This window comes from Cryptomeria japonica, chromosome 9 (genome assembly GCF_030272615.1).
Source record: "Cryptomeria japonica chromosome 9, Sugi_1.0, whole genome shotgun sequence".
NCBI lineage: Eukaryota > Viridiplantae > Streptophyta > Pinopsida > Cupressales > Cupressaceae > Cryptomeria > Cryptomeria japonica.
In genome coordinates this window covers 28,051,199-28,065,425 of record NC_081413.1, presented here as the reverse complement: position 1 = coordinate 28,065,425, position 14,227 = coordinate 28,051,199, and the positions used below count along the sequence as shown (strand labels likewise).

Sequence of the window (14,227 nt, the reverse complement as noted above, 5' to 3'; positions counted from 1 at the left end):
TCTTCTCCTCAATTACAACTTTTAAAAGCTACACAAGGAAAAATTATTATAGTGATCAAAACCCCTAAAAATAGATACTAAATCGAATTAATTTTTCCCATACTTTTAGTGTGTACAAATCATGAAAATAAATAAAAGTATTTAAATATGTGTTTGTTAAAGGTTAGTAGAAATTATTATGAATTGTCTTGCATAGTGATGTACACCAACACCAATTATAAAAAAAGTGTTATGAATCACATTTGGGTGTCATATATTTTGTAATATATTTTTCTTGTTATAATAAGTTATAAACAATTATAGTGTGTGTTGAACATGTAGGATTTTGCCAAGATCAAGGGCACAATGAAAAGCATAAAAGAGACAATAGAATGACAAGAACAAACTATATTCTCATCAATATGCAAAATGATCAACTGGATTAACCAATACAATGAATAGAGGCCTGCTTATATAGGCAAGGCCATATGGATGTATGAGCACACAAATATGACATGTGGCTCAATGAGAAACAAGGGTAGGTAAGAAATACTAAGGGTAGGTAGGAGAAATAATATAATATTCCATAATAGGTGGATGCCCCACCGAATGTGGAGTGTAACAACAAAATAAGACCACAAAAGGTGGAATTTCTCCTACAAGATCTATCCCTAAGTGCACACTTCCCTAAGTGTCTCAAATCCAAACTATGAAGAGATGCATTATCCTAAGTTAACTTAAGTAAGTGTAATAATATCCAAAATGAATATTTATTTACACCAACAGAACTATTGAACCTTCTAGCATATGAAAACATGCCAATAATTATAAAAGGAAGGGTAGATTGCTAATGTTTGGGTCCTAAGGATCCATTGATCTATAGAGGATTGTGTGAATTATTGATTAGCCTATGATTTATTATCCTTGAGATGGATCAAATTGGGATGAAAATATTTTTTGTCTCTTTCTTTGCAACAGAGAAATGGATGGTGCTGGTGATTTTGTAAATGTTTTGGGAAGTGTGGCAGTCATGGGTAATTATTCAAGTTTCTATGTATTGTGTAAGAGAAAGCGTAAAACCACAATAATTAAATGTTGTAGCAAAAATAGTTGTGAATAAATAATGAATAAAGTAAAATATACCAAGGAAACATCCATAGGGCAAGGTATCAATATTCTTATTTTTTAGAGAAAACAATTACCATCTTCATAGTTGTTTCTATTGAAAATTTATAATTTACTTGCCTTCAAGGGAAAAAAAAATAGAATATCTTCAAGATAACAATCACCATCAAACAGAAAAAAAACAAGTTTTATTCGTTTAAAGAAATTATAAATTTTCTCTCAAGGAAAGAAATATTTTTTCTAAGAAATTACTTTAGATTATATTGTTTAATTTTTTTCATTATTTCCATTATCCAACAATCTCCACCTCAATAAATATTCACCTGATACCTACCCATGCCAATTCATCACCTTTTCTACAAGCCAAGAGAAGCAAAACTTAACCTCGTCTTCTCTAACAATACTGAGTTATTAAACATATCTACATAGTTTTCTAATGTATGAACTTTCTCAAGATTTACCCCACCTCCACAACTAACCTATCTTACAAAATGGTACTTAATGCCCATATGCTTGGTCGTACTACTATAAGATGGTTTTTTGGCCAAATAGATATCATTTTGACTATCTCAAAATAAAATCTCTTTATTCTACACTTTTTCAAACTCACCTAGAAGACCCTTCAACCAAATTGCCTCTTTACATTCATGTGAGACATCCATATACTCTATCTTAGTTTTGGATAAAGAAAATATTTCTTGAAGCTTTGGCATCCAACAAATAGCCTCTCCTACAAGATTAAATGTATAAATTGAGTGGATCTTTTGTTTAAATGACTTGTAGGATTTGAATCAACATAAACACAAATTGAAGCACTCCAACCTCTGTAGGTGATATAATGGTAGCCCATGCCTCTAATATACTAAAGCATCCATTTCAGTGTTGCACAATGCTCTTTACCTATATTTTCCATGTATCTATTAACGATACCAATTGCATGTGAAATATACGGTCTTGTGCATACCATCACATACACTAAACTTCCTACTACACTAAAATATGGTACATGAGATGTATTATCCTTTTCTTCTTTATTTCTTGGACAAAATCTTGAAGAAATCTTGAAAAAGGAAGCTAAAGAGATATCTAGAGGTTTCACATTCTACATACCGAACCTTATGAGGATCTTCTCAACACATTTTTGTTGTGATAACTAAATATTACTGTGTTCCATGTCTCTATTTATTTTTATGCCCAAAATCTTTTTTTTTGCTCCTAGATCCTTCATATCAAACATCATACCACTAAAACTTTAACTTATTGATTTCAACCATGCTTTTCCTTGCTACAAGCATATCGTCAGCAGATAACACCAATATAATGGATAATTTTTTTTTTCAAACTTTTAAAGTAAATATGATGGTCATCCAAGTCACTTCTAGTAAAGTTTTGGCTCACTATGCAAAAATAAATTTATTGTACTATTGTTTGCGTGAATGTTTCAGGCCATACATTGACTTCTTGATTTTGTCAACAATTTTTTTGTTGTAATATTAAAGAATACCCTTCTAAGCTATTTCATATATATCTCCTTAAGCCCAGATCTCCAAGTAAAAATATTGTTTTAACTTTTAGCTACTCTAACTCAAGATCAAGTAATGCAACTAATGATAATACAACTTGAATAGAAACTAGGTTAACAACTAATGATTTCATTTTTGTGCAAACCAATACCTTGATTTAAAAAATATCCTTTTACTACCTATTTTTGTACCTTTCAATTTTATCATCAAAACCCTTCTTTAGTTTTTAGATCCATTTGCAACCAAAAACTTTCCCATTCTTTGGAAGTTCTACTAGATCCCATATTTTATTCTTCAACAAGGCATCCATTTCCTCTTTCATTTATATTTTTCATTTAGAATTTTGAGTTCTATCCATTTCTTCCTCATAATAAATTGATTTAAATACCATCATTAGAAATAAAAGAAAATGAATTACAATAATTAGACCTTTTAGGAGGACTTCTAACTTATGTAGATCTTCTTAGACATAGTTGTGGTATTTCCAAATTTTATTGAATATTTTATGCATCTATATCACTTTTAGATGTTTCTTCTTTCTCCTTATTTTCTATATATGGGCGCTTTTTTAACTGAACTTGTTGATATTGTGGTACTTGTTCTTGTTTGACATCAACTTATCAATGTTTGATTTTGTGAGAGAAGATTTATGAAATACTACATCTCTACTAATCATGATTTCATGAGTAGTAGGATACCACAATACAATTCCTTAACTCCATCACCACAACTAACAAGAATATATTTCTTATATTTGAGGTCTAGTTTAAAACATTGATCCTTAGAAATAACAACATATGCATCAAAATAAAAAAAATTCAATTTGAATAAGATCACAAGAATGACTATGCATACCTCTTCAACAATCCTACAATTTATTGCAATTGATGGCAACTTATTTAACTCTACGTAGGCGAGTTTTGTTCAAGTGTTAAAAGAACACTATTTTGTTGAGTGCAAAGTATATATTTATGCCTTTCAATACCACAAAATATGATTCTCCTTGAAAATAAACTATAGGGTGTGTCCCCCAAACATCTAAGTGAATATAGCTTCTAGAACACATTTACTTGTATGACTACCCGATTTAAGTTTATGTTTACATTACTTCTAAAAGGCACAATGCTTGCAAAAGTCAAATTCGAAGATTTTAAGTGTAGAAGTAACTTACAATTTACCAATACCCTTAGCCCTTTCTTGCTCATATGACCCATTTGCTGATGCAATAAACAAGTAGATTCATTTACTTCATTAGATACAATTGCTGGTTCATTTATCTCAGTACTCCCATCTATATTGTAAAGGTTTTGATCTGTATATCCTCCATAATCACAAAAATGCCCTCAGAAACTTTCAACACTCTACCTTGACAAGAAAATTTATAACATCTAGAACCTAAATTTTTCAAGGAAATAAAATTCTTTTTCAGTTTTGGTACATGTTGTATCCCTATTAATTTCTTTGCAACACCATCAAACATATCAGTCTGAATGATCCAAATCACAACAATCTTACAATAAACATTATTTATCATAAGAACAAAACCACTATCAAAAACTGGGCAAGTAGATTCCAACTCCTATGTGGACACACATGTGGTTAGAATCCCAAAATGTAATAATCATTTATCATGATATTGTAAGATATTAGAAACAAAATACTTTACCAACCATACTTGAACTTGTCTCAACTAGATTTTCTTCTGTTTTAAACTCATCATTCTTTTCTTTCCTCTTCCAACAATTTTTATTGAGATGCATTAGTTTATTAAAATACCAACATTTTCTCTTACCCTTTTTTCCCTTTTCCTTAAATTTGGATGTACCTTTCAAGTCCTCCCCCTTTTCTATGCATCAACCTCTAGCCACCATCGCTTCTAGTATAGAGTTTTTTATATTAGACTTCCTTCACACCTCTTCAAATAGAAAAGATCCCACAACATAATCAAACTCAAGGGTGTCAATTATGACAAAGCTAATATAAGTGATCGAGTGATTTAGGCAATGAACACAATAGTATGAGTGCTTTGTTCTTTGATTTTTACACCCATACTAGCTTATTGAGAAACAAGAGTATTGGAAATATTTAAACAATCAATGATTTTTATACCTTCCTTCATTTGCAAACTATATAATTGCCTCCTCAAGTAGATATAGTTTGTTAAGGATTTTGTCATGTAAAGACTCCAATTTGCTAAATAAGCCTGTAGTTGTTTCCTCTCTAACAATATTGAAAAGAACCTCATTTCCCAAAGACAACCAAATTTTTCTAAGAACTCTCATATCCAAATCTTCCAAATCCTCATCAGTCATATTCATAGGTTTCTTTGTCTTTCTGGCCAACACCTCGTATAATCCTTGCTATATTAATAAATCATGAATTTTGATTTTCCACGGTTTGAAAGTATTCTTCCAATTAAACCTCTCCACCTCAAACCTTGCATTCAAAACTTTTGCCATTTGATGCTACAAAATCAACATCAAATCTTGACATAGTCGTTGTAAGAATAATTGCTCTAATAAGACTTATTTTGTAAGCAAAAGTATAAAATGATAATAATTAAATATTGCATCACAAATCAATTATGAGTAAACAATAAAAAAAGTAAAATAGCAAAATAAAATAACACATAAGATACAAATTTACATAATTAAACCTTGACAATATGTCAAGGAAACATCCACGAGACAAGGTATTATCCTTATTGCTAAAAAAAAATACTGATAGCCTTTATAAATGCTCTATTACAAACTTACAATTTCTTTATTTTCATTGGAGCATAAAATCTTGAAGATAACAACTACCATCCAACTTGAAAAAAATAAGTTAAAAAATTTCAAAGAAAACGCCCTTTTTCTAAAAGATAAGATTAGATTTGTCGGTGGATAATACTATTGAGGGCAGAGTGTTGGGTCAAGTCTTGATTAATCTATATTTTATTTATTATTTAGTCTTTCCCCGCATTTGCCCGTGGAAGAAGGTGCACGCAAGGTTAATACAGAATAATTGCACAACTCATTTGGGTAAGATTTTCCTTGTACCGTCTTGTGAGAGTGCAAAGACGAGGAGACTTTGAATGGCATGCATGAATCTTTGCCGTAATCTGTCCAAGACAAATCTGCGGTCAATGCTGAACAATCAACGGTGGCACATGATCTTTGCGTAATCGATGGTGTCGACGACCATTAACTTCATAATCTTATCTATGACATAGATAAACCAGTTAAACAATTTATATAGTTCACTTTCTTGTTTGGTAAATGATTAGAATTGCTCTCATATTTGCTTTTGTCCAAGTAATTGAAAAGATTAAACATATTATTTAATACGTAAATGGAAGAATATGATACACAATGTATTAAATGAATACAACTGAGAGAGTTTGGTGTCAAATCTGGATAAGTAATTAATATTTTAATATAATATAAGTTGGAAAAGATTATCTTGGTTTGGAAAGATAAGTTTAAAAGGGAAAGTAAAGTTAAATTGTAAAAATAGAGTTTAAAATTTATAAACATTTTTTTTCAACCAAAACAAGACAAATATTGTTGCTATTGTCTGTATAAACTGAATGTATTGAGAGAAATAATGTCGCTGCTAATCTCTACACAAATGATATTGAATTTTTTTTTTTCATATTGCAAAATATGATGGTTTTTTGTCAGATTTTTTATATTTTTACACTAATAAAAATGCAGATCATGAAAATTTAACTACCTAATTTTATTATGTTTTGTATATTTTTATTATGTTTTGTATATTTTAGAAACTATGCAGAATGCTGTTTTGTATAGAAATTAACCAAGTCCAGAAATAATTGCTGGATAAAAAATCTGTTTGAAACTGAAGCTGATTCTGTTAAAACATTTGGTACCATGTCAACTCTTGCAAAGATCATTTGGATCTTTCTGACAATTCAATGGACTCTTATTTTAGCTGCAGAAGCCCAAAACGTTCATTTCGATTTCCCTTCCTCTGATGATGATGATGATATTGAATTACTTGGAGACACTCATCTCTCCGAGTCTGGGCAGGGAATTGAACTGACAAAGAGTAGGCTTCACGACAATTTCAATTGGAGCGTGGGTTGGGCGGTTTACAAAAGACCAGTTGAAATATGGAGTAAATCTTCTGGTGCCCTTGCAAGCTTTCAATCCTACTTCCAGTTCAAACTATACCGCGGAACTCAAACCAAAATGGACTATTATGCTGATGGTCTTGCATTCTTCATGGCTCCTCTGGGATCCCAACCACCACAAAACGGATCAGGTATGTGGCTTGGACTGTTCAACAGTACAACCAATGGTAAATCATCGACCCAAAAAGTTGCCATTGAATTTGATACATTCAGAAACACAATAATAGATAAATTCTTTGGCGTCAATCCGCATGATCCGGATGATAATCATGTGGGGTTAGATATCAATAATATCACTTCTGTGAAGACTGTTTCTTTGTCTCAGAGGCTTAACAGTGATCAAAGTTGGGAAGTTTGGATAGATTATGATGGGCAACTTAAGCGGCTCCAGGTGTTTATGGCTCAAAACAGATCAAACTTCACTTCTCCTCGTCCTCAACATCCAACGCTGACCTACTCTTTAAACCTCTCAGATTTTCTTCCTGAAAAGGTCACAATTGGCTTCTCTGCTTCAACAGGGCTTTCCAACCAGATGCACAATCTTATCTCATGGAATTTCTCAAGCCAAAACAGTTGGAATCATGATAAAGGACGACTTTCCGTTATAATCATATCTCTAGTGGTTGTGTTCGGGGCCGTGGTCGCGGTTATACTTACCATAAGCGCTGCATTCCACAAGCTTAACAATAAGAAAAGAGTGCTATTGGATATAGACTTAAACAATCCAGATACCAACGTTCTGAAGAGTGATGGAGTTTTAGAAAGTGTTGATGAGGATAAAAGTCCAAATAGAAGCCCTCGGGTGTACAGGTACGCTTGCAAATGCTCATCTGGTATAGCTTTTAGAATAGAATTTAAAGAACGTTATCTTTCCCATTCAACTCTAGGAATAGGTTCCAACCCCTGCATTGAGGAAGAGAGAAGTACTTGCAATTGTGTCAAAAGTTATTGATTTGCATATATGGTTTAATGTCTATGGCTTTCTTTTGCTTTCTGGTCCCGACATGTCTTAAAACACTACCTTATTCAGTGACTAAATTAATTCCATGTACCATCATTGATTGTTAACACAGTTATGATGAACTAAGTAGAGCAACTGCTAGCTTTAGCCAAGATTTACTACTTGGACAGGGAGGATTCGGAAGGGTCTACAAAGGAAGTCTGGAGGATGGAGAAATTGTGGCGGTGAAAAGAATTTATCAGAACTCTCAGGAAGGGCTTAAACAATATGAATCAGAAATTGCAACAATTGACAACTTGTCCCATCCTAATTTAGTTCCCCTTTGGGGATGGTGTCACGACAGAAATGGCGAACTTCTTCTTGTTTACCAATATATGTCCAATGGCAGTCTGGACAAATATTTGTTCGCAGGAGAAGCTCGGATTCGGCCTTTGAGTTGGAATGAGAGATTCAGTATAGTCTGCAACTTAGCTTCGGTTCTTCACCATCTCCACGTGGAATCGAGCCCCCGAATTCTGCATAGAGACATCAAATCTAGCAATATAATGTTGGACTGCAACTTTGTGGCAAGGCTTGGAGACTTTGGTCTGGCTCGGCTGATGGAGCACGATAACACGTCTCGCTACACAAAACCTGGTGGCACAATGGGCTATATTGCGCCAGAGTGTTTTCAAACATTGAGGGCTAGCTCGGAATCGGATGTCTTCAGCTTTGGTGCAGTGGCTCTGGAAATTGCCTGTGGAAGGCCCGCGTTTGACAGAGATCTTACGTTTTGTAATATGAGTTTGGTCAACTGGGTTTGGAGTCTGCATGAAATGGGACACATACTTGATGCAGCTGATAAATTGCTTGATAAGGAAAGAGATGGTGCGCAAATTGAAAGGTTGATGCTCGTTGGATTGTGGTGCTCTATCCATGACTACAGACAGAGACCAAGAATGCAGCTAGTTCTGGAAGCCTTAAAGTTTGAAGCTGAAGTGCCTATGCTCCCGTGCAGAATACCTGGAGAGCCTCATTGATCTATGAAAGTGAGGTTGAAGTTTTCACATGTTTGAGCTATATATATTACCTGTGATATATGTAGGTGATTTAGTCTTTTTTTAGCCATTCCTGTGAGATAAGAGTGTTAGAGACTATAATTCCGACTGCTCAATTAAATCTGCCAGCTATTCTTGTCATGTCCGTATCTTCCATATCTGCAGTCTATACGTCGGCATTAAAGACTAACTTTGAAGCAGATCCTGATAAGGATTCAAATGGATTTCATTCTATCTATTCACTGTTACATCAGCAGATTTCACGTGCTTTGTGGGTGATTTGGAAAGTATTATTTTATGTCTGTTCCCTCTGCTGCGTTGGGGTATAGTTTTCTATATATTGTATGAATATACGTTCGACTATAGTTTTCTCTATATCGTATGAATCTTATATTGTATGAATCTTATTTTGATGAGCACTTTCAAGAGTCCAACTGTAAAAACTATGAAGGTGAGTATGAATGCATGTAAGAATTTTTCATTGGGAAAGAACTGAAGCTCAGACTCTAGCAGATAGTAGATGTAATGTTTTTATTGAGGAATATAAATTTTAATGTTTAATATAATTTCTGTTTTTAGTTTTGCTCCCTTTCATTCAAAGAAATGGCATTAGGAAATTTGAGTTTGTAGGAGAAGCTAGTTCAAAAGAATTCATTTGCTACTCATTGCATAAGGTCCTAAAGAGATTGGAGAGCAAGTTAAAGATTGGAAGAAAGTTTGAAGATCTTGGAGCTTAGGAGCAATTTGATGCTAAGGAGAAGACCTAAATTAGATTGTGGGTTATGTGAAAAAAATGTAGTAGTAGTAGCATATTAGGAAAAAAGCAGTAGTTTGTTGTTGTTGTTATTGTTTTGTTTTTTTTATTTTCTCTTTTTTTTTTTTTTTTTTGTAGATTTCAAAGTTAGGTAGAAGGCTAAGTTATCAAGAAAAGTAGATAATTTGTTTGAGGAAATTAAAGGTTTTTTTTTGTTTAAGATACAAATATTGGTAAAAGTTGTTAGTTGAGTGTTTGAAGAAATAGCTAACTTGTTTGAGGAAACTAAAGGTTTCTTTTTTAAGATGCAAGTATTGGTAAAAGTTGTTGGTTAAGTGTTTGAAGAAATAGCTGCTTCAATCAAATAATTGGATGTTGAAGAAAGTGGCACACAATAAGAAAACAATTTAGAGAAGATGAGAAGTTTGTTTGAAGTCAAGAAAAGAGATCTATAGCTAGTGAAGAAAAGAAATCAGAGAGAAAGTCATCCAAAAAGTTTCAAAGTCAAAAGAAATTTGTCTCATATTTGTGAAAAGTTGTCAAGTGAAAAAGTTGAAGAAATTCATAGTGGTTAAAAGAGTTGTTTTGGGTAACGATTCTATTTAAAAGGAGTTACAATAGATTGAGGATTGGGGATCATGGAAGCTAATAAAAGATTTGAAGAAAGAGGCCGTAGAAGTAAGTGATGGATTCCCAAACCTTTAGTAAAAGGAGTTTGAAGCTGTTTGTATTCAAGATTGGAATATAGTGCTAATTAGAATAGTGAACGAAGGAGGAAGAAATTACCAAAGTATAACCACAACTGTTGGAGGAAAGGTAACTTGTTTTTATTTTCAAATGTTTGAAGTTTAAAGAACTATATAAAAGATCAAAGGTGGATACCTGTTGTTTGAGGCTATGAAAAGGTAAGTGAAGTTTTCTATGGATAAAGGAATATGGTAGTATTTTCATTTTTGTATTTGTGTGAGCAATGTATGGGGCCAATAGAGAGCACTAAAGCTAGTATCCCCAAGCACCAACAATGTGGCTCTAAGGGATGTGTTGATAAAAAATAAGTGTATCACACCTGAACCTACAATGAATTGGTTACCAAGTTTGTTAGATCTCATTGTTAGATCATCCCAACAAAATCGTCATTATTCATAGGTTCTATCACTAGAATGTGAAAATTCTTGATGTTAAAGTATCAGTGAAAGGGAGTAAGAAAGAAATCTAAATTTGTTGCTATGATTAAGGGCTAGTATTATAGATTGTAATGCCAACTACTCAATTAAGTCATCTAGCTATACTTGTCATGTCTATATCCTCCATATATGTAGTCCATCTTTGAAAATTTAAGACTAACTTTGAAGTAGATCTTGATAAGGATTCAAATGGTTTTTATTTTATATGTCCATTGTCACATCAACAAGCTTCACACACTTTGTGGGTATTTTGGAAAATCTAATTTTATGTCTATTCTCTCTCTTGCATTGGTGGATGGTTTTTTATATATTGTATGAATCTTACTTTGATGAGCACTCTCAAGAGTCCAGATTCATAGAGTTATAAAATTCTATGAAGTTGAGTATGAATTAATGCAAGAATTTTCATTGTCGAAGAGTTGAAACTCATATGATAGTAGATAGTAGATATGACATTTTTATTGATAAATATAAATTTTGACATTTATTGTTTTTTTTAATATCTACTCCCTTTCATTCAAGCAAATGACACTAGATTAGAGATATTTAGGGAAATTTGAGTCTATAGGAGAAGGTAATTCAAAAGATTGTTTCTAGTCATTGGATAAGGTTCAAAAGAGATCGTATAGTAAATTAAAGATTAGAAGACAACTTAAAGAATTTGGAGATTAGGAGTAATTTCATGTTAAAAGAAAATACCCAAATCAGATTGTGGGTTATGTGAAGAAATTGTAGTAATAGTAGCATGCTAGAAAGAAGCTATATTTTTTTTATTGAACATACTAGAGTTATATAGAATGCTAAGCCACCTAGAAAATAAGATCACTAGTTTGAGGAAGTTGGAGCTTTTTTGTTTAAGCTGCAAATATTGGTAAAAGTTGTCAGTTAAGTGTTTGAAGAAATACTTGCAGAAGTCAAAGAATTATATGTTGAAGAGATTGGAACATAGTAAGAAAGTAGAAGAGAAGAGAAGAAGTTTGTTTGAAGCCAAGAAAAGAGATATATAGAAAGAAAAAATAAAGAAATATGAGAGAGTCATTTCAGAATTTTGAAAGTCGGAAGAAATATGTTCTAGATTTGTCAAAAGCTGCCACATGATAAAATGAATGAAATTTATAGTGGTTAAAAGAGTTGTTTAAGGTAACGCTATTGTTTAAAAGGAGTTGCAATAGATTTAGTATTGGGGTGTGCAGAAACTGATAAAAGTTGAGGCACGAGGTGATAGAAGTAAGTAATAAATTGCCAAAGCACTAATAATGGGAGTTTGAATTCAAGATTGAAATAAAGTGCTAATTAGAATAGTGGAACAAGGAGGAAGAAATCATCAAATTACAACCACAACCTTTAGAATAAAGGTTTTTTAATTTCTTATTTCAAGTGCTTTGAAGGTTATGGAAGATCAGAGGTGGATAAGAGTTGTTTGAAGTTATGAAATGGTAAGTGAATTTTTCCGAAGATAAAGGAATGATGTAGTTGAATGTTGTAGCATTTTAATTTTTGTATTTGTGTGAGAAATGTATGGAGCTAATAGAAAACACTAAAGATAGCATCCCCAAGCACCAACAATGTGGCTCTAAGAGAGGTGTTGATAAAAAATAAGTGCATCACACCTAAACCTACAATGAATTGGTAACCAAGTGTGTTGGAACTCATGGTTAGATCATCCCAACAGAATTATCACTTTTCATAGGTTCCATCACTAGAATTTGAAGATTCTTGATGTCAAAGCATCTGTGAATGGGAGTAAGAAAGAAATCTGAACTTGTAGTTGTGATTAAGGGGGAGTATTAGTGATTTTAATCCCAACTACTCAATTAAGTCATCCAGCTATTCCTATCATGTCCATATCCTCAATATATGTAGTCTATCTCTAAGTATTAAAGACTAAGTTTGAAGTAGATCTTGATAAGGATTCAAATGGGTTTCATTTTATGTCCACTGTCACATCGACAAATTTCACATAATTTGTGGGTATTTTGGAAAATAATTTTATGTCTATTCTCTCTCTTGCGTTGGTGAATAGATTTTTATATATTGTATGAATCTTACTTTAATGAGTACTATCAAGAGTCTAGCTTCACAGAGTTGTAAAATTCAATTAAGTTGAGTATGAATGAATGTAATAATTTGTCATTATGGAAGAGTTGAAACTCATATGATAGTAGATATTAGATATAATTAGTTTAATAATTAATGTATTTCTTTTTAATATCTACTCCCTTTCATTTCAGAAAATGATACCAGCTGAGAGAGATTTAGGGATATTTGAGTCTATAGGAGAAGCTAATTCAAAAGATTTTTTCTAGTCACTAGATAGGGTTCAAAATAGATCATAGGATAAGATAAAGATTAGAAGACAACTTAAAATTTTTTTTGAGATTACATGTAATTTGATGCTAAAAGAAATAACCCAATGAGATTATGGGTTATATGAGGAAATTGTAGTAATAGAAGCATGCTAGAAAGAATCCATATTTGTTTTTTTAACTGAGCATACTAGAGCTAGAGAGAAGGCTAAGTCACCTAGAAAATAAGATAACTAGTTGAGGAAGTTGGATGCCTTTTGTTTAAGATGAAAATATTGGTAAAAGTTGTCAGATAAGTGTTTGAAGAAATAGTTGCAGCAGTCAAAGAATTGGATGTTAAAGATATTGGAACATATCAAGAAGATAGAAGAGAAGATGAAAATTTTGTTTGAAGTCAAGAAAATAGATATATAGAAAAAGAAGAAAAGAAATATGAGAGAGTCATTTAAGAATTTTGAAAGTTAGAAGAAATATGCCCTAGATTTGTCAAAAGTTGCAAAGTGACAAAATCAAAGAAATTTGTAGTGGTTAAAAGAGTTGTTTAAGGTAATGATATTTTTAAAAAGGAGTTGTAATATATTTAGTATTAGGGATTGTGGACATTGATAAAAATTGTGAGGCAATAGGTGATAGAAGCAAGTGATAGATTTCCAAAGAACCAATAATATGAGTTTGAAGCTGTTTGTGTTCAAGACTGAAATAAAGTGTTAATTAGAATAGTAGAACAAGGAGGAAGAAATCATCAAAGTACAACCACAACTATTAGAATAAAGGTTTTCAATTTTTTATTTCAAGTGTTTTGAAAGATATGGAAGATCAGAAGTGGATACTAGTTGTTTGAAGCTATGAAAAGGGAAGTGAAGTTTTCAATGATTAAATGAATGGTATAGTTGAATTTTGTATTATATTACTATTGTATTTGCATAAAAAACATATGGGGAAAATAGAGAGCACTAAAGATAGAATCTCCAAGCTCCAGTTTTTTGGCTCTAAGGGAGGTGTTGAGAAAAAACAAGTGTATCACACCTGAACCTATAATGGATTGCTTACCAAGTGTGCTAAAATTCATGATTAGATAATCCTAACAAAATGATCACTTTTTGTAGGTTCTATCACTATAATTTGAAGATTCTTGATGTTGAAGCATTAGTCAATTGGACTAAGAAAAGAATCATAATTTTTAGTTGTGATTAAGAAAGAGTGATGGAGATTGTAATCCC

General features: G+C 32.3%; 1 protein-coding gene across 1 annotated transcript; it reads left to right on the top strand.

Annotated features, from left to right (window-relative positions):
• Window positions 1–6,335: 6,335 nt before the first annotated feature.
• On the top strand, window positions 6,336–8,936 carry LOC131064344 (L-type lectin-domain containing receptor kinase IX.1-like). The gene is made up of 2 exons (XM_057998451.2): window positions 6,336–7,575; window positions 7,839–8,936. The coding sequence occupies exons 1-2, from the start codon at window positions 6,503–6,505 to the stop codon at window positions 8,743–8,745; spliced, it is 1,980 nt and encodes a 659-aa protein (XP_057854434.2). The 5' UTR covers window positions 6,336–6,502; the 3' UTR covers window positions 8,746–8,936.
• Window positions 8,937–14,227: the final 5,291 nt, after the last annotated feature.